Source organism: Peromyscus leucopus, chromosome 11 (assembly GCF_004664715.2).
Source record: "Peromyscus leucopus breed LL Stock chromosome 11, UCI_PerLeu_2.1, whole genome shotgun sequence".
Classification (NCBI taxonomy): Eukaryota; Metazoa; Chordata; class Mammalia; order Rodentia; family Cricetidae; genus Peromyscus; species Peromyscus leucopus.
The window spans coordinates 48,592,908-48,613,186 of record NC_051072.1 but is presented as its reverse complement, the minus strand read 5'-3'; the positions used below and the strand labels follow the sequence as shown (position 1 = coordinate 48,613,186).

Sequence of the window (20,279 nt, the reverse complement as noted above, 5' to 3'; positions counted from 1 at the left end):
CATTCCTTTCTATGTCTGAATAATGTTTTATTGCTTCTGATCCTCCTGCCTCTACCCCCTAACTGCCGTGAGAACAGTTGTGTGCTATGACATCCAGCTCAAAATACCTTCTAGAATAAGCCAGGCATTTAAAATTCTCAAAAAGCCAAAGATGTTTCTCCCACCATGTTTCTTCCACTCTGCATTTATTCTATCTTTTCCAGAATTTCATTATGTACATGGAGACACACAAATACATATTTCCCAACATTTTATCCAAAATTAATACTATGTATATATAACCCAGAATGGTCAAATTCTTTTTTTTTATTTTTTGGGTTTGTTTGTTTGCTTGTTTGTTTTTATTTTTCGAGACAGGATTTCTCTGTGTAGCTCTGTGCCTTTCCTGGAACTCACTCTGTAGCCCAGGCTGGCCTCGAACTCAGAGATCTGCCTGCCTCTGCCTCCCGAGTGCTGGGATTAAAGGTGTGCACCACCGCCAGGCTTGGTCAAATTCTTAAGAGTCAAAAAAGAAAATGGTGGAGCCAGACATGGCACACACCTTTAATACCAGCAGAGACAGGTGGATGTCTCTGAGTTCAAGGTTAGCCTGGTCTTCATAGTGAGTTCTAAGCCAGCCAAGGCTGCACAGTGTGTCCCTGTCTCAAAAAAAGAAAAGAAAAAGAAGGAAGGAAGGAAGGGAAGGAAGGAAAAGAGAATGGTGGTTGCCAGGCAACAACATTAGGGAACATTTAATAGATTTACATTGCAGCAAATAAAAAAAGTTCTAGAGTTGGATATGGCAACATCTACATGATAATGTAAATGTTCAATGTTACTGAAGCAAGCGATTAAGATTTATTAGACAGTAAATTTGTGTGACGCACTATACTCACCATATTTTTAAAGCACAGAATAGTTTATGGGTCTATATTTAACTTCAATCAACCAAGATACTATTCTTACCAAGGGCGGTCCAGCTAAGAAGATGGTACCCTGCTTCCGTACGATGATGTTCTCATCAGCCATTGCAGGCACATACGCGCCTCCTGCCGTACAGGAGCCCATGACCACAGCTATCTGCAAGGGAGGCACAGACAAGCCCTGAGATGAGACTCCAACAGGAAACAGTGTGGCATTGGCACAATGTCCCTACAAACACTGCAGTGCTTCCAATAGCTGATCCCTGGGCTTCACTTCAGAAACGGAGTCCTGAGATGCTCCTTATTGTGTAGCCCAGGCTAGCCTAGAACTCATGATCTACCCATCTCCTGAAAACAGAGCTTCCAAGGCACACACCATGCCTGTAACTAGGATAGCATCTCTTTTGTTGTTTTAACTTACGTGCATGTATATGTGTCTGTCTGTATGCATCCCAAGTGTGTGAGCAGCTACCTGCAGAGACCCATGGAGCTGGAGTTACAAGTTTGTAAGCACGCTGGTGTGGGTGCTAGGAGCTGAACTCAGGTCCTCTGGAAGAGCAGCAAATGCTCTTAACCACTGCGCTATCGCTCCTGACTCCTAGAAGAGTGTCTGGACTCCTTGTACAAAACCATTTTGCAGGGCTTATACCATACTCTTGAAAACATATAGACGAAGAGCCTATCAGGAGAACACTGCCCTGATAAACTACTAGTCTGAGAAAAGAAACCTAGTACACACCCACTTCAATAAAACTTCCTCAGAGGGGAACTGATAACAGTGTACTCTCTAACTAATCACTTTATATAAATAAATAGCTCATGGGGACATTGGAATAATTCTTTGAGTGAATGTTATTAATATTTTGTGCTAGCACAAATATAACATCATCTAAATATAAAACTAATGTTAACGTTTACAAAGTTCACTCAAATGGCTGAGTTGGCAAAGTGATCCCTGATACCCATGGAACAAAGTTGGGCATGGTATGTATCCTTGGAACCCCAGCGATGGGAAGGCAGAGGAAGCTGGGTCCCCGGATTTCACTGCTCCACTGGTCTAGTCAAATTTGTCAATTCAATGCAAGTGGAAGACCTCGCCTCAAGGACCAGGGAGATGGTGCCCGGCGAAAGCGCTTCTGCTCAACCCAAGTGCGAATTCCCAGCACATCAAATTCACAATGCCCAGTATGAAGCCAGGCGTAGTCATGGATGTGTACAACCCCAGCATAGAGGAGTGGATCCCGAGATCTTGCTGGCCAGAGAGCCTAGCTGAAATAGTGAGCTTGTGAGCTTCCTAGTTAGTAAGAGATCCTGTCTCAAGGCAGAAAGTCAAGGAAACAACAGAAAAAGAACTGATATCCTGCTCTGCCCTCTGCATGTGTGAGCATGAATTCATACAGACACTGTACAACACACACACACACACACACACACACACACACACACACACACACACACACGAATGAATGAATGAAGTAGAGAATGACCAAATATTGACCTCTGGCCTCCACATATTCATGCACACTTGTGCACGAGTGGACACACAAACACAAACACACCTAAGTGTCGGTGGCCACGTTAGGGGAGCTTCAATCAGAGCAATGGGGCTTATGGAATACAGCCCACCGGATAAAGTTTTGATGGGTACCTCAGAGGCAAAGCCCTGGGGGGGGGTGGGATGTTCCCAGAATGCCCCTTGCTGCTTCTGTGATTCCTGCTGTATTTGACACGGTGGGATTACTCTGTGAAAGGATCCCACTGTTTCATGGGACAATCCCACTCCTCACTGGGCAACTTACCTGCAGATCATAATGAAGATGATTTTTATATGAGCAATGATGCTTAGTTAGATCTATGATTTAACTGAACTTTCTGAGTTTGCCTAAAAGATACAGACGGCTAAGAGAGTTAGTGAAGGTGGTCAGGGGAATGCTCCAATAAAAAGTACAAAAGAGGGCAAAATTAGGCCAAAAGTCACCTTCGCCCGTGAGATCTGCAGAAGATGGAAAATAAGAACAAGGAAGTTTCATGCATTATAGACTCATGAATTGTACCTGTGGAAAAGCGGCCTGATGATTAAAGAAAGCAATTATGTCCCTCCACCGAAGGTTAGGCCCGAGTTCCCTGGTCATGTAACTTACAGAATTAATCACAGACCCTGGTATCCATCTTGAAAAAACAAAGTTGTGAAAGGAAATTAAATGACCCTATTGTGTGTAAAGAAAAAATAGATGTTTAGCTAAACCTCTTGTGTAAAGGATTTGTAGAGTAGAAACAGGATAGGAATCTGCTTCACTGAAACCATAAACAGCTGCCTGCCAGTACAAAAGGAACTGGCTGAAATATACTCAGCTTGCTCAAAACCTTGTTAATCAATTATAAAAGAATCATTGCTTTGGGGTGAAGAGAAATGTTTGACTACTTGTGGGCTTCTAAGGAAAGCACGTAACTTGTGATCATAATGTGATTTCTTCCTGTGAGAAGATTTTAATTTGTTTTTGGAAAACACGTAACTTGTGGTTGTGAGGTAATCACTTCTTGCAAAGAAATTTTTGTCTTAGGAGATATAAAAGGGATAAGAGAAAAATGAGATATAGTAGAAGGAAAACAACAGGAGAGATATAGGAGAATAACGCGCGCGCGCGCGCGAGAGAGAGAGAGAGAGAGAGAGAGAGAGAGAGAGAAAGAGAGAGAGAGAGAGAGAGAGAGGGGGGAAGAAGGAGGAGGAGGAAGACAACAGGGTAGAAGAACAGAACAAAAAAAAGAGGAAGAACAAATGACAGAAAGGAAAATAAATTGAAGAATTAAGCTTTGGCCCTCAGGAAAAAGTCTCTTGTGTGTATATGCAATTGTACCCATGTCACATCTCCTCTCCAGTTTCTCTGACCTGTTGAAAGCTGGCCTTTCAGTAGCACATGAGCATGTACGCACACACACGCACACAGATAATAAATACAACTTTTAAAATTTAAAAATACAACCCCTTGAAAAATTTAAAAAAAAATTATATAGAAGCTGGGTGATACTTACAAGGAGTTAACAATAATGTTTACATGTGGGTGTTCAAAAGCTTTCCATTTTAGAAAAAGCTTAAGAAAATCCTTGCTCAGAGATTAGTATAGCACAAAGAATAATGTAAGAGTTTAGCTAAATATCCATCGACAGTAATAAAAATATCACCAAAGAAAAATAAGTATAAAATGGATCTTTAAAGGTACCACAAAAAACCAGGTTTTGTCTCTGATCTCAATATTTCATCGATTTGCCTTATATTCACACAAGACGCTGTTCTAGTGAACAGCACACCACACTAACATTAAGCTCAAAGGACAGGACTGCGAGCTAACAATTTTCCAACTACGTGGTCATCAACAAAGACTTTTTCCTTTTATTAAATGTTTTGTGGGTTTTTTTTGTTTGTTTGTTTGTTTGTTTTTCGAGACAGGGTTTCTCTGTGTAGCTTTGTACCTTTCCTGGAACTCGCTTTGTAGACCAGGCTGGCCTCGAACTCACAGAGATCCACCTGCCTCTGCCTCCCGAGTGCTGGGATTAAAGGCGTGCGCCACCACCGCCCGGCTTTGTGTTTGTTATTAAACTGTCTACAACATTTAATTGTCAACATAATACAGCAGTGTTTTTCCCTTCTCGTTTGGTTTAACAATCACCCAGAAGTGTGCTTTCAAGATAGGTACAGCTACAAAAATCCCTCCTCATACACACAAGGCAACATGCATTGTAGCCGAGTTTACGACAGCAGACAGATCCCAGCGGCCCACCACGTCTGAGTGAGAAATGAACCATGGATGAGTTCACTGTTAATATCTAAATCGGTTCCTTTAAAGTGAGGCAAAATAATAAAATAGAAATGTCAACACACTAAACCTGTGTGGCATACCTGAATGTTTAACTATCTCTGTGCTTTATGAATATCTGAAACATTCTGGGCCTTTAGTAAGATTCAACCCGTGGGTCGTGACCCCTCTGGGGTCGAACGACCCTTTCACAGGGGTCACCTAAGACCATGGGAAAACGTAGATATTTACATCATGGTTCATAACAGTAGCAAAATCACAGTTAGGAAGTGGCAACAAAAATAATTTTATGGTGTGGGGGGGGGCGGTCAGCACAGCATGAGGAACTGTATTGAAGGGTCGCAGCGCCAGGAAGGTGGAGAAGCACGGCCCTAAGGAAACAAGGGACAGTTTCACCCCGTCCTCTCCACGACAACACTGGCTTCAGCTCAGACTATCTCAGTGCTCCAGAAGGAGGAGGCTCGAGGAACTTAGAGCGGAGTCGCAGTGATGTCAGATTCTAAAAGAGAACGGTTTTCAAAAATAAGACCTAAAAAAAAAAACCCACCAGGCAGAGTGGAGTTCCGCGAAAACAACCAGAGGGCAAAGAGAGGAGAGAATAGCAACTGTCATCGAGGGCGGGGATGAGGGGGTGGGGCGGGGGCGGAGGGGGGGCGGGGGCAGGGGGAGGTGGGGAGGAGACAAGGGGATTATTTTGTCGGAATGCCATCACACCATCTGCTAGGGAAGGAGCGTTTGTGTCCCCTCCCAAATTCATGTCCCCAGTGTGATTCGGAGGTGGAGCCTCAGAGATGTGACTGAGGTTATCCGATCATGAGGGTGGAGCCCGTGAGGGTGGAGCCCACGAGGTGATCAAGGTCCCTGTACTGAGAGACACAGAAATCTCTCTGTCCGTCAAGTGAGGACAAAACCAGGAGGCAGCCCTTACCAAGTCCTGAACCCAAACCAACCATGCTGGCCCTCTGATCTGGAGGGGCCTTCCAGCCTCCAGAGTCGTGAGGAAGAAATGCTCACACTGGCCAGTCTATACTAATTGCTAACGATACTGTTGTGCCCAGGTCTCAAGACCCCCAAGCAAGACCACCACAGAACCGTTATCCGATGCAAGCACACAGAGGTTTTCATTAACAAAACAAGCCAGCTTGGTCCGCAGGCCAGCATCCGACAGAGGATACAGCGGGTGGAGGAGAACGGCCCCGAGCACTCACTTGAAGGGGTTTATATAGGAAAAGTTTACAACTTGGGACTGGACGAGGGGGCTAGGGGTGAGGTAAGCATGAGGTTACTAATGGCTAACAGGATTCAGGGTATCTATCGAGACATAAATTTTATTCCCTATGTCCTGCTTTTGTTGACACATTCAGATTTACTGTTCCAGTCCTACTCTCCTCTAAGGTCAACTTCTGGTCAGCTGAGTCCATTCCTCCCCATATCTTGTTTTGCCAAGTCCAGGATACGTAGATTTATTGTCCCAGTCTTAAGTTCAACTTCTGGTCACTTCTAAAACTGTTGGTCAGCAAATACCTTTGGAGGAGGGCGGGGGGGGGGGGGGGACGGACGGACGGGGAAGCATCTCTCAAGATGGTTACTGATTTTTCCCTTTCAACACCCCCTTGGTAGAAGGGTGAGAGGGGAGAGTTACTGAGGTACCAGACGACTCCCAGTTAAATGAGCAACTGACCAAGTGCTAGCGCCTGACTTCAGGGAACCCTGTCATTGCCTGGGGGCATTTCAGGTGCATCTTCTCCACAGCTCCCCTGCACCGAGGGCATCAACAATGCACCCTCCTGACCCCAGCTAGCACGTGCTCAGCAGAGGGCAGGTGAGGCTGGCAAACTTCTGAGCTGCCCCCAGTCATCGCTCCGGTGTCCCCACCAGGTGCCATCCCTCAGCACAGCAGACTGGAAGCGGCTCCTCCCTGATCCGCTCCCTTTCTCGCTTTGATGACACCAAGCGGCAAGCTGTGAAATGCTCTGGGAGGACCACACGGCAAGGGACCAAAGATGGCCCTCCAGCCAATAGCCGAGATGAGCTGAGGGGAGCCTGGAAAGAACCAATTCAGTCAACGACCACATGCGTGAGCTAGGAAGTGGGCCCTGACATCAAACTCTCAGGTCACTGTACCTCGTGAGACCCTGACCTCGGCCTAGACTCCAACCCACAGGAACGAGATAATAAATGCGCATTGCTCTACACTGCCAAGTTTGGGGATAGTATGTTCCAGAGCAATAGATAAACCATTCACCTTGGTCTAGGCATGTGGCTCTGTGGCTGAGTGACTTGTCTACCATGAAAGAGGCCCTAGTTTCAATCCCCAGCACTGAATAAAAAAAAAAAAAAAAAAAAGAACTCTGTCTGAAGTGACTATAATGGAGGCACATCTGACTTCTCTAGTGTCGTTGAGTGTCGATCAACAGTATGGACAAATGATGAGAAATGCAAAGTTTGACAATTCCATCGTTAGGCAAATGTCAAGGAGAGGAATTCCACAAGCAGATGGCTGAGCCTGTATGTAATACAACCTCAGGACCACCTTACCTGTGAAGTCCCCCATTAGCCAAAGCATCATGATGGAGAGAATGACTAAACTTTCTATTCCACTCTTCAAAGACTCCATCTCTAAACTATTCATCTACGGTAGACATGGAAGACGAAGACCAAGTAGAATCTTGCACCATCCCAGAGAGTCATGCAGTCATCACAGTAAATGAAGGAGACCAGATACCAAGTTACGGGAGATGTGTCACCCACAACAGGACGCAGGGAGGACATGTACAGGAGCGTCCTGACACTCCATCTTCTGCTCACAGGACCCAGGGATGCCAGAGTGCAGCTCCCAGCCCAAAGTGTGACCTTGTGCAAGTCCCATGCAAGGCCACTCTGGGATCCAAAGTATCTGGAACCGTAGAGAAAATTCTGCTCCATTCTCCACTAAGAACTAAAATGCCATAAAACGCATGGCTACACTATGAGGTATGGACTCGGCATGGGTTGTAGGCACATCATCAGTACTGTGCCCAAAGGGGACATCAAGGGGACCCTCATCAGGACAAAGAGGAACCTCCAAGAACTCTGAGAGGCAACAATCGCCCACCACCAGAGAGGGAGCCTGCTATGTGACAGAGATAAAGAGGAGGAGGAGGTCAAGCATGATTCTATGACTTAAGAGCAAGAAAGTAAAGGGGCGGCCATGGACGACAGCCATGGATACATGTAACCCACAGAAACAACCTGTTGTCGCTTCCACAGGCATGGTTTCCGAGTAACAAAAATAAGCTGCTGCAAACCACAGACAATCACATGGAACTCTTCAGACAAATCCATTACCCTCCAGGTCTTGCCTGGGCAAACAGAGACTGGTTTTCATTATAACAAAATAAATTACAAATGAAGTCCAGCAGGCCGCTCAGTGGAAAGGGGAAGGCTTCCCAGGGAGGTCTTATGCCTCACTCTGAAAAGCGGTGTGAACTTTGGACCTCCTGTGTCCCCCTGCAAAGCTGGACACCATTCTCCACTTCAACAAATTCTGAGATAAATGCAACAGAGAGGGGATAAATGCAACAGAGAGGGGATAAATGCAACAGAGAGGGGATAAATGCAACAGAGAGGGGATAAATGCAACAGAGAGGGGGATTAATGCAACAGAGACTGGGATAAATGCAACAGAGAGGGGAAGAGTCCTGGGACTGAATGGAAAAACCACTCAAAATGTGTTTCCTCTTTCAGCCTCCCATCTTGCTCCCCTTTTCATTCAAAGTAATTGTGAAGAGTAGACACTGTCCATATCATACTGGTCCTGTCTTTACCTGAAGAACCTCCATTAGAAAAAAAATCACAGGGTGCACATCCCAGCTGAATAGCTGGCCAGAAGTTCAGGTCACTGTCACCCACGTTGCTGGATCAACACTGCTAACTCTGAGGGACTTGTTGGTACCTTGCACCAACAAGTTTGAAGGGCACACAGAATGCAGGAAGTCCATCTTACCCAGAATGCCTCTTCCTCAACCTTTTTATCAGACAGCCTCCATTTAGAGAGCCTGGATGTCGCCAGACACACCGATTTCATCTCTCCCAGCTTCTACTCATCTTCATGGAAATGCATTTTAAAAACAATGACGTCAGCTGGTTTAAGCCCTTCAGAACGATCACAGATGCTTGAACAAAGGCAGACAGTGAGGTCAACTTCAAAAATAATGAGCTTCTCCCAAGGAGAAGGGAAGGGGGAGGTAAGACACAAGAGAGGGACCCCTGATAATCATCTAAAAAAACCTTCAAAATTTAGAGCAAATAGGGAAAAGCAAGAAGGGGGAAATGGGAGGCCTGAGAAACTGCACCTGTACACAGCTAGATAAATGAAGCCTTTTCAACAGAGAAGAACTTCCAGTCAAAGCAAAAACACCTTGCTGCTGAGGCACTCGGGAGAAAGAAGAGGCTTTCTATGCCAAAGAGCAAGCAAGCTACAGGGATTGGACTATGGTTGGTAATGAAAGGCAACAGGAGAGTGAGACCCCTGCTACAGATTATCAACCCCAGACATAAGAAGCCAGCCATGTGAGGACAGCGGACTTTGGGGTCCAGCCTGAGCGTGCACATGGCTGCAGAGAGGCTTCAGATAGGCTTCAGATAGCAGCTCAGAAAGACTGGACCCCAACCTCAGAGGTCTTTAAGCTCGAGTAGACTAGGGGCTCCCCACCCACCATGCAAGACCATGAAGGTGAGTGCCTACTGCAACCTGTCAGTGTGTTGGCACTTGTTTTACAGTTACAAGGAGACATCTTTTAATAAATAATAATATGTCCCACCTCAGGGAAATACGTAAAGATATAAAAATTCATCTGATATTGCTCTAATCCCAAAGAACCAGCAATAAAGTATGAGAAATCAGCCAGGACCCATCTAGAGAGAAGAATTAAGAATAGCTGTGGAAATTCAAAGAATGAAAAAGATAAATATTTTGACCTAAAAAAGTCTCCTTTCTTTCAAAGTAAAATTCAAATGTTAAGAAAGATCTGGATATCTGTCAACATTACTTATATTTCTAGGAATATACAAAGATAAGATTGTAAGAGATATATTCTTAGAGATAAGTGGATAAATAAATCTATAATGGACAAGGTTAATAACTTTAAATAAAAAACAATCTTAGGGTAGAAAATAGGAGTGAGGTAATTATTGATCATTGACAAAATGCATAAATAACATAACCAGAGTTATAGCTCAGTCTGCTCTGTGTTGTTATAACACAATACCTGAGACTGGATATTTTACATAGGAAAAAAAATGGTTTATTTGGTTCAAAGTTTTGGAGGGTGAAACATTAAGCACCTCCTTTTATAATTTTTATTTATTTATGTGCATTAGTGTTTTGCCTACATGCATATCTGTGTGAGGGTGTCAGATCTCCTGAAATTGGAGTTAAAGACAGTCATGAGCTGCCATGTGGGTTCTGGGAATCAAACCTGGGTCCTCCGGAAGAGCAGCCAGAGCTCTTAACCACTGAACCTTCTCTCCAGCCCCTGGTGAAGACTTTCTAACTACATTACAATATGTCAGGTGGCATCATGGCAGAAACATGTGACAGGAAGACAGGTCACATGACAAGATAGGTTACAAGAGACCAGAGGGGTACATACTTACACTTTAATAATACAAAATCTAAAATCCATTCTCACAGGATTCGGTCTATTCCAAAAATCCTGCATTAATCCCTTTTGGGGACAGTGCTCCATGACCGACCAGCCTTCCACTAGACCCACATTTTAAAGATCCACCACCTCAGCACTGGAAGACTAGGCTTCCAGAAAAGTCCTTCGGTGGACAAGCCATATCCAAGGCACAGCATTGCAGACAGTTGGCTTATAAAATAAATTATTAAAGATGCTTTTAATCACTCTAAGCTACGATTTTAAATGACAAAATATAAGAAAGGGGCTGGACTTGGGTTTGCTCCTTAGCATTGGGAAAGGTGGGAAAGAGATGGGGAGAGAGAGGGAGGAAGAAAAGAAGAGAAAACCAGTTCATGTGTTGGCATTTGCTTTAACAGTTACAAGGAGATCATCTTTAACAAATACTAGCATGTCCCACCTCAGGGAAATTTGTGAGGATATAAAAATTCATCTGATACTGCTCTAATCACAAAGAACCAACAACAAAGGATGAGAAATCAGCCAGGACCCATCTAGAAAGAAGAGTTAAGAATAGCTGCGGAAATTCAAAGAATGGAAAAGATAAATATTTTGAACGTAAAAAAGTTTAAGTAAGAGGAAAAGCAAAGAATCAGGACGGACATCAGAGTGCCAACTCCACGACCGGAAAAAGGAAGATCGGAACTAGAGAGATGGCCCCACGGGAAGAGCACGTGCTGCTCTTGAGGAGAAGTTGTGTTTGGTTCCTGGCACTCACGTGGCAGCTCATCGCCACCTGTAACTCTAGTTCCTGGAGATCCGACACCCTTCTCTGCCTCCAGAGGCACCAGGCATGCAGGTGGTACACACGGATACACGTAGGCACTCACACACACCGTCCTCAGAGGACAGCACCGAGCAGACAAGCAGGGACGGCAGCGTGCTGAGGTCCGGTTGAGGCAAGAGAGCCTAGAAAACTGTTTCGCCTGCTCTCTGATACAGTTGCTCAACACGTCTGCCATTAGATGAGGGAGGGCGATCTTCCCACACCAAGTAATCACACCAGCCGGGTGTGTCCTTATCCAGTTCAGTTCTGACACTATCTGGAGGCAGCACACCACGTCCTGCCAGACTGTCCCCACTTCAAATGCCAAACGCAGGCAGAAGCGCCAGCTTCAGGCTGCCTAACTATGAGCTGGAGTTCTTACTATACTCCCTCTCCTTGCATTTAATATGCTAGAACGACCCACAGAACTCAAGCAGATGCTTTACTTCCGCCTGCTGGTTCCTCAATAAAGGCCACAGAACACAGCTGGAGGATGGTACACAGGCAGGGCCTGGAAGAGCTCTGAGCTCAGGAGCCTCCATCCTCACGGAGCTGAGATTTGCTATCCTCCCGGCACTCATGAAAGCCCCATAGGGAAATATGGTGATATTTTATTTGTGCTGAAATGTGATTTTATTTGTATGTTAATAAAGTTGCCTCGGGATCACAGCTAAGAGCAAGTCATTAAGCAGAAGTCTGGTGGTGGTGGCACGCGCCCTTAATCCGATCACATGGCAGGCAGTCTGTGTGTTCAAGGACACAGCCAAGCAGTGACCCAAATCTTTAATCTCAGTACAAACCATAGAGACCTGGAGGTCTGTATAGACTAGCAGTGACGAGGAAGTCATGTGGTTGGGTTTAGAGCCAATGAGAAGGCAGAACAGAAAGGCAATAAAAAGACAGGACACAGGAAGAAGGTCTCTCTCAGGGGAAGGACGGCAGCGAATGGTAAGAAGGTGATCTTAGCTCTTGGCTACTGCTCTGATCTCTGGGCTTTAACTCTGTATTTGGCTCTGTGTTTCTTATTGAATAAGACCATTTAGAATTTCATCTACAGGGATTTGCAGGAGAGATTAGTATGGCGGCTTCATCATGCAGACATGAGGGAGCATTTTTTATTCCAAGTCCTTCTCCTCCAGAAGATCAGAGGGAGAGGAGCAGGGGGTCAAGTTTCTGATCATGGTTTGGTCTTTCTGGTTGACAATCTCCATCAGGAGTTGCCTCATTAGAAGAAAGGATGCTCTAACTGCCCAGGAAAGCCCAAGGGATTTAGCAGCTTTGTACCAGGAATCAAAGACCAAACATTAAAACAAAAGATGTTCCTGGCATCCTTATTGACCATGGTCTTAGGAGTTCTGTCTTAGGAATGGGATAGAGACCAAACATGGGAACCCAAGCTTTTCCTAACCAGGAACCAGAGGCAGAAACCACACACACACACACACACACACACACACACACACACACACACACACACACCTATTTCACACTGAGGCATTAGCAGAAAACCTACAGAGACAGCAGAACCCTGAGGTTTGGAGACAGAGATTGGAAGGGCCAAGGCCCCACACCAGGGGACAGACAATATTTCAATGGCTTGAAATATTATTCAATTACTGAGGATAGCATCTTGGTTTAGAGGGGAGTGGGGCCAGGCCTGAAAACCCTGGTCTCTGGCCACCCTTAAGAAGGCTGTAATCCGCCAGGCGGTGATGGTGCACGCCTTTAATCCCAGCATTCGGGAGGCAGAGCCAGGCGGATCTCTGTGAGTTCGAGGCCAGCCTGGTCTACAGAGCTAGATCCAGGACAGGCTCCAAAGCTACACAGAGAAACCCTGTCTCGAAAAACCAAAAAGAACAAAAGAAGGCTGTAATGGAGAACAGAATGTGCGCTAACGTCAGAGGACAAAGTGTGCAGCTGGCTGGCTGCCTTCTCTGAATGTCACACTTAGCGTTGATTTAAGGCCACCTAGGGAGCACCTCTCACCTCATCTCTCAGTCCTTCAAGTAATCACATCTAACAAGACCCTTTATAATGACTTTATATTCACACACTCTGAGAATGTCAAGGAAATAAAATATTTCAGGTTTATAAGTGAAGTCCCCACAATCCTCTTAAAGACCCCTTTTTCTCTCCTTCCTTCCTCTGAGGCCACACTGTTCATAGCTGAGTGTGCCCTTCTCCAAGCACGCTTACACACAAGCATGACACTGTCATACACCCAATTGTCACACCCACGTGCACTGGCTCTACATTTACCTTACAGCTTTTTCTCAAGATGGCTTCGGGGTTTATTTCTTGATGCATGCATTCTAGTTCATTGGTTTTTAACAACAAAACACCACAATGAATCTTCTAATGATGCCCATGAATTCATGATCTTTTGCTCTAATAAGCAATGTTAGTTTGAACTTATCTCTGTGTATCACTTTACCCATGCACTAAAGTTTCTCCTGTACTAATAGATCAGTCAAAAAAAAAAAAAAGGACTTTCTTTTCAAACCGGTTTTCCTTAGGTAATTAACATTCATTATAATCTTGTTTTTTGTTTGTTTGTTTTGTTTTGTTTTTTGAGACAGGGTTTCTCTGTGTAGTTTTGCTGCCTGTCCTGGAACTCACTCTGTATCCCAGGCTGGCCTCGAACTCACAGAGATCCGCTTGGCCCTGCCTCCTGAGAGCTGGATTTAAAGGTGTGTGCCACCACCGCCCAGCTTGTTATAATGCCTGCAGTTAGTAAAAGTTCAAACTGAAGACAACATTATAAAACTTTCTTATATTACATATTCAATTCTGGTTTTTATTTTATTTTATAACATTTGTTTATTTAGTGTATGGCAGGGGATAAGGTGTCACCCCATGAACATGCAGGTCAGAGACAAACCTTCAAGAGAGTCTGTCCGTCCTTGTACCTGCAGACCCCCAGAACTGGAACTCAAGTCACCAGGCATGGTGGCAGGAGTATTTACTTCTCTGAACCAGCTCACCTGACCAAAGTCTGCTCTATTATTAATTCATCAGAAGTTCATGATAGGGATGACATTTGGAGTTGTTGGTTTTTTTTTTTAACAAACAAACAAAATCCATATTTGACTAATGGGAAATTACCTGTGTGATATTTTCAGAAGACATAATTGCCTGATTATAGAATATGCGTCCAAAGTGGTCCCGGTCTGGAAAGGTGTCTGCTTGCCAGGGTAAGTTGGCCCCTCCCGAGTCAACTGCATGAGGAAAATGAGAAGTGAGCACAGCTCAAGGAATGGGCACAGCTAATCAGATCCATTAAGACCTAAGATAACTAGATCACTCTCAGTCACAAAAGCTCGCCCACTCCCTCTGGAGTCTCCCATCCCAACACAACCACAGGTTTCCTCCCAACACAGTAGGCTTTCCAACCTTCATCAAAACTCCACATGAACCAACCGCTCAGGACACTGTCCCTTAAAGAGCAACCAAAGACCCAGAAACACCATGAATTCAACAGTGGAACTGAAAATGCATCTCCCTAGACCAACACAAGAACCATGAAAGGATTAATGGGTAATTTGCATGTTGCTTTGTTGTACTGTTTCTCTTGTTTTCATTTGTCTAGATTTGATTTTTTTTTTCTTTAAGTGGTTTAGTTGTATGGCTCATGCTGTGATCCTCCTGCCTCAGCTTCCTAAGCATCAAGACTGGTTTTACTACAGACTGAAGTAATGGACGAGAGTGCCTGCCATCACTCAGGATGACCAGGCATGTGAAGCCAGCTTGGGCTACACAGGGAGACTTTTGTCTCAAAACAGATATTTGATTCATAGCTGTGTGGTTGAGATCAGAGGTGTGTTTCCTGGCCATTCTAAACACCTCCTTAGCTATCAAATGAACAATAGTAACCATTTCATATAGCTATGAGGAGGACATGAAATTATGAATGTAAAAACCCTTTGGTCCAGCATCTACTCTGAGTGTACAGAATAAATGTTAAAAAGAAAAACAAGAGCTAGGTATGGTAGTGTACACCTTTATCATCCTAGCTCTCAGGAGGCAGAGGCTGGAGGATCTCTGTGAGCTCCAAGCTAGCCAAGGCTACACAGACCACGTCTCAAAAAATAGAAAAACAATTAGAAATGAACTAATCCTACATCTACTATTACTGCCCACAGTCATTGTCTTTTATTATTTAACATTTTGCATCCCATCTCCCATTAAATATGATCTCCCCGAAGACGGAGACAATGTTAATATTCTCCAGCATATTAGTGACCGGCAGTGCCTGCAAGCAGCTTGGCTTTATTTGCTATTTCCTATGTGTACAAAGAAGTTCACACTATGAGTCAACCAGGCAAATTCACTTTCCCAGAAAAAGGGGAAAAAAAAGTATCTCTATTATGACCTGTTCAGATGTTTACAAATGAATAACGTGTGCTAGGGTTTGGGCGGACTAAACCAGATTCCAGAAGCTGCCAATTCTAAATTGCTTTGCTTTTAGATTCGGTTCAAAACAGCCGTTAATGCAAATGCAGTTTACTCTCAAATGAAAATTGACTCTCTCTGGAAAGGAACTGCATCTTAAGTTAAAATCTATTAAAATGACATAACATTCAAGTATTTAACACGGTGCCTGACTCTCAAGAGATCCATAAATATTAGCTATTTTTCTTAATAGTCTGAGTAAATTACAGTTAACAGAAAAATAAGATATCCAGGGGTAAAGCTAGCACACAACAAACTGTTAATTTACCTCTGTGGTACTACGGGCAGTTCTTAGTCACCTTCCCCCTCGGCTCTCAGCAAACACTATATTCCCTTCTCACTCAGGAGGAAGCAGCGGGATTTTAAACACCCAGTGCTGATGTCATGCACACAGCCCTCCATGCGGGCCGCCACTCTACCAGCTACCACCGTTCACCACGCACTGTGACTTGCCCAGGTAGATGCATGGGAGCCTGTTCTGCAGTGCGATCTCCTGGGCCCGTATGTGCTTCTTCACCGTCACCGGGTAGTAGCTGCCTCCTTTGACGGTGGCATCGTTGGCCACAATCATGCATTCTACCCTGAAAGGCAGAGATCCCATTGAAAGAGACTGTGAGCTTCCTGCAAAATTAGAGGCAACTAAGCGTATGATAACTAGGGCATGCCATACAGCCTTCGATTTCTAGTGCCTCTCTCTCTAGCTGATGGCCTCACGTTGTAAAACCAAGCTTTGGGGGCTGGAGAGATGGCTCAGAGGTGAAGAGCACTGGCTGCTCTTCCAAAGGTTCTGAATTCAATTCCCAGCAGTCACATGGTGGCTCACAACCATCTGTAATGAGATCTGGCGCCCTCTTCTGGCCTGCAGGCACACATGCAGGCAGAACACTGTATACATAATAAATAAATAAATCTTTTTTTTGTTCATTTTTTTTATTTATTTTACAATACTATTCAGTTCTACATAATAGCCACAGATTCCCTTGTTCTCTCCCTTCCTGCCTCCCCTCCCCTTCCCCCCAATAAATAAATCTTTAAAAAAAAAAAAAGTAAAACCAAGCTTTAACCATGGTTCACATTCATTAATCCAACAGAAAATGATCACTTTTGACAAGATTACACACTCACATTTGATTTTTAAAGATCCATTAGCCCTCCATTTTTATTGAGACATTAACCTAAGCCACTGTTCAGTAAGGTTCTTTTTGGTCCTTTTTTTTTTTTTTTTAAAGATTTTATTATTTTTATTTTATGGATCTGGGTGTTCTGCCTGAATGTAATCTGTGCACCACATATGTGTAGTGCCAAATGGAGGCCAGAAGAAAGTGTTGGATCCTCTGTAAGTTACAGACAGCTGTTAGCTGCATGTGGCTGCTGGGAACTGAATCCCAGTCAGTCCTGTGGAAGAGCAGGCAGTGTTTTTAACCACCGACCATCTCTCCAGCACTCAGTATGGTTCTTGAAATGAAAGGATCCTAACGAGATGATGATGTCTTTTTAAAAATCCAATTTTCTAGGGTAAGGAACCTAATCTTTAAAGTGTCCTTTTAAGAGGCTGGAGAGATAGCTCAGTGGTTAAGAGCACTGACTGCTCTTCCGGAGGACCCAGGTTCAAATCCCAACACCCACATGGCAGCTCACTGCTGTCTGTAACTCCAATTCCAGGGGACCTGACACCTCACACAGACACACATGCTGTAATAAATAAATTATAAAGCATCCTTTTAAGAAAGAAACTAAACGGGGCAGAGAGATGGCTCAGCAGTAAAGAGCACTGCCAGCTCTTTGAGAGGACCCACGTTTGATTCCCAGCACCCACGTGGTGGCTCACAAGCATCTGTAACTCCAGTCTGACCTCCCTAGGCATGAGGGACACACACGGTGCACAGATATACATTCAGGCAGAAACACTCATACACATATTCTGTTTTAATTAAAAAATAAATTTTAAAAGAGTAGAAAAAATAAGAATAAACTGCCAGGCATACTAAGATATGCTTTTCATATTTTCAAAAGTGACTTAATAGCTGCACGTAGTGGTATCTGAAGTCCCAGCACTTGAGAAGTGCCAGCAGGAGGATTCAAAGTTTGAGATGAATTACACAGTGGGTTCAAGGCCAGCCTGGACTAAAGAGCAAGACCTGTCTTCAAAAAAACAAGGTCTAAGGATCTAGATCAGTAGGCATTTACCCTGAATGTACACAGCACAGAGTTCAAACTCCAGCACCACAAGAGAAAAGAAAAACAATGTTTATTACTATTACAACCATAGGAAACAAAGAAATCACACACACACACACACACACTCAATCTTTCTAAAATAAGTCTGTGTTGTTTGAAGTCACAACAACTACAGATTTTAAATAGTATAACACAAAGGACTATGAACCACGGCTCTTTCTATACCTCTCCTGAAGTCACGGGACAGGGGGTTGAGGAACGTGTGCCATAAACCAGCCTCTGAGCCAGTGACAACTGCACCATGAGAGGCCAGAAAGATCTAAGGCAGGCTTCCCAGGTCCCTCGATGTGGGGCATGGTACTGGCCTCTCTGAGCCTGTGTCTTTCTCTGCACAGCGTGATGACAAGACAGCCCCTCCCACTCAGCTGTAGTGAGGATCAAGAGGCGCTCACACAGTCCCCCGAGCGGAACCGACATGGTAAATTCATCATCCCGCGTAAGCACGGGAAGAAGTTTCACACGGCGTAGACTAGATTCCCAGCCTCTACCTGGTTCTAACATCAGCATCGGAAAACCTACGGGGCTTGTTAAAACACAGGTCACAGGGATGAGTTAGCACCTCTGGGGAAGGCCCAGGAGCCTGCTGTTCTAACCAGTCCCAGGTCCTGACGCTGCTGCCTGGGACACAATGGACGCTTGCTCCTCTCAAACAGCTGCATTCCCCAGCTGGGCAAGAGACGAGATGGAGAGCTTCTGAAAACTCAGCTTGCCAACAGAGATTGATCTTCCCTTTCTCGGCAGGTTATCAATTGCAAATAGTTTCTGGGTTAGGGCTGGGACTCTGTGCTCGCTCCCTTTCTCAGTGCTGGGACTTGATTTGGTTTAAGCCGGTGCAGGTCTTGAGCACACTGTCACAGTCTCTGTGAGTTCCTATGTGTGACAGTTCTGTTGTGTCTGGAAGATGCTGTTTCCTCGGAGTCAGCCGCCACCTCTGGCTCACACAGCCTTTCGGCCACCGCCTCCTCCTCCTCCAAATAGATTTTTGTCTCGCTCATATTCTCTCTCTCTCTCTCTCTCTCTCTCTCTCTCTCTCTCTCTCTCTCTCTCTCTCTCTCTCTCTATTTGTCCTGGAACTCACTCTGTAGACCAGGCTGGCCTCAAGCTCAAGAGCTCTGCCTGCCTCTGCCTCCTGAGTGCTGGGATTACAGGCATGCCCCACCACACCTGGCTTTAACAATTTTTCTGTTTGTTTTTGTTTGTCTGGGTTTTTTTTTCCTGCTCTTTTCTTTCATTCTATTTTTTTTTTTTTTTTTTGAGAGAGAGAAAAAAACATGAAGTTGTGTGGGTAGAGAAGTGGGGAGGATCTGGGAGGGATTGGTGGAGGGGAAAGAATATGCCCAAAATATATTGTGGAAAAAAAAAAACAACTTTTTAATAGAAAAAAAAATTAAAAAGTCCACACCTGGGGGAAATGGGGAAGTCTAAATTGAACACAAAAACTCTGGCTGATTTTGATTTTTCTCCCTTTAATTTGTGGTTTCTGCAGCTCCACAGATGAACCTAATACATATGAGACACTCAAGTCTTAAAGAACACAAAGCTTACTGCCAACATGCAGGATGAGTGTTAACATCAGCGCAGCCATGACAGGCTGCAGACTAACAATACTGGGACTAGGCCTCATCATTTAACCAGGAAAAGCCACAAACTGCACCCTGCGGTGGGCCAATCAGAATTGAGACAAACAAGTACTAGATGCTCCAGAACATAAAGGATAGCTTACATCACGTGTATATAAATTGCCAATTTCCTTGCAGCAACACCAGTAACAATCCCTGTTTGACAAGACTTCTGTTGCCCACCTCCTGCCCAGTCAGGAGTTCAATCCCCACCTGAATCCGGAATCCCCCTACCCTCTCCCCACATCCTTTACTCCTTAAAAACTCTGCCTCGACTGAGCTCAGGGCTCTCTCTGATCTAACCACGGTGACAGAGAGCCCAAGCTCGAGCTTGCAATAAAGGCTCTTTGTTTTTGCATACAAACTCGGGCTCCTGGTGGTCTCTGGGGAGCTCATGACCGGGGCTTAACAAGTGTCAGGTGCCTGCATTCTAGCAACCTCTTCTTCTGCCCCTCACAATTGAGCACAGGTGGAATACTCACCCCGACACTCGTCCAATGCCCGTAATGATGCCACCTGCAGGGACTTCCTCGTCGCCGTACAACTGGTAACCTGCAAACTGGGAGAATTCCAGAAAGGGAGACCTAGAGGGAAGAAAGGATGTTGTCTAGATTAAATGTCTGTATTTAAAAAGTTACACATAAGAATGGAAAGATTTGTTTTAAAACAGGGCAGCATTTCCAATATGCATGTTACACATAAAAACCTACAAAAAGATTTCTAAAATAAGGCCTGACAAGAATGCCATAGGAATTTACGGGGTACAACCAGGTAACAGGCTACAGTAAAATGCTGGCACTTACTGT

General features: G+C 44.6%; 1 protein-coding gene across 2 annotated transcripts in view; it reads right to left on the bottom strand.

Annotated features, from left to right (window-relative positions):
• Positions 1-20,279, bottom strand: part of Mccc2 (methylcrotonoyl-CoA carboxylase 2) — a 70,062-nt gene that overhangs the window by 26,427 nt on the left and 23,356 nt on the right. For both annotated transcript variants that reach the window (XM_037209477.1, XM_028871717.2), the window contains exons 4-7: positions 19,956-20,057; positions 16,070-16,197; positions 14,270-14,382; positions 946-1,059 (exon numbers count right to left, since the gene is read on the bottom strand). In XM_037209477.1, coding sequence (XP_037065372.1) covers positions 946-1,059; positions 14,270-14,382; positions 16,070-16,197; positions 19,956-20,057 — 457 coding nt within the window. The remainder of the gene's footprint in view (positions 1-945; positions 1,060-14,269; positions 14,383-16,069; positions 16,198-19,955; positions 20,058-20,279) is intronic.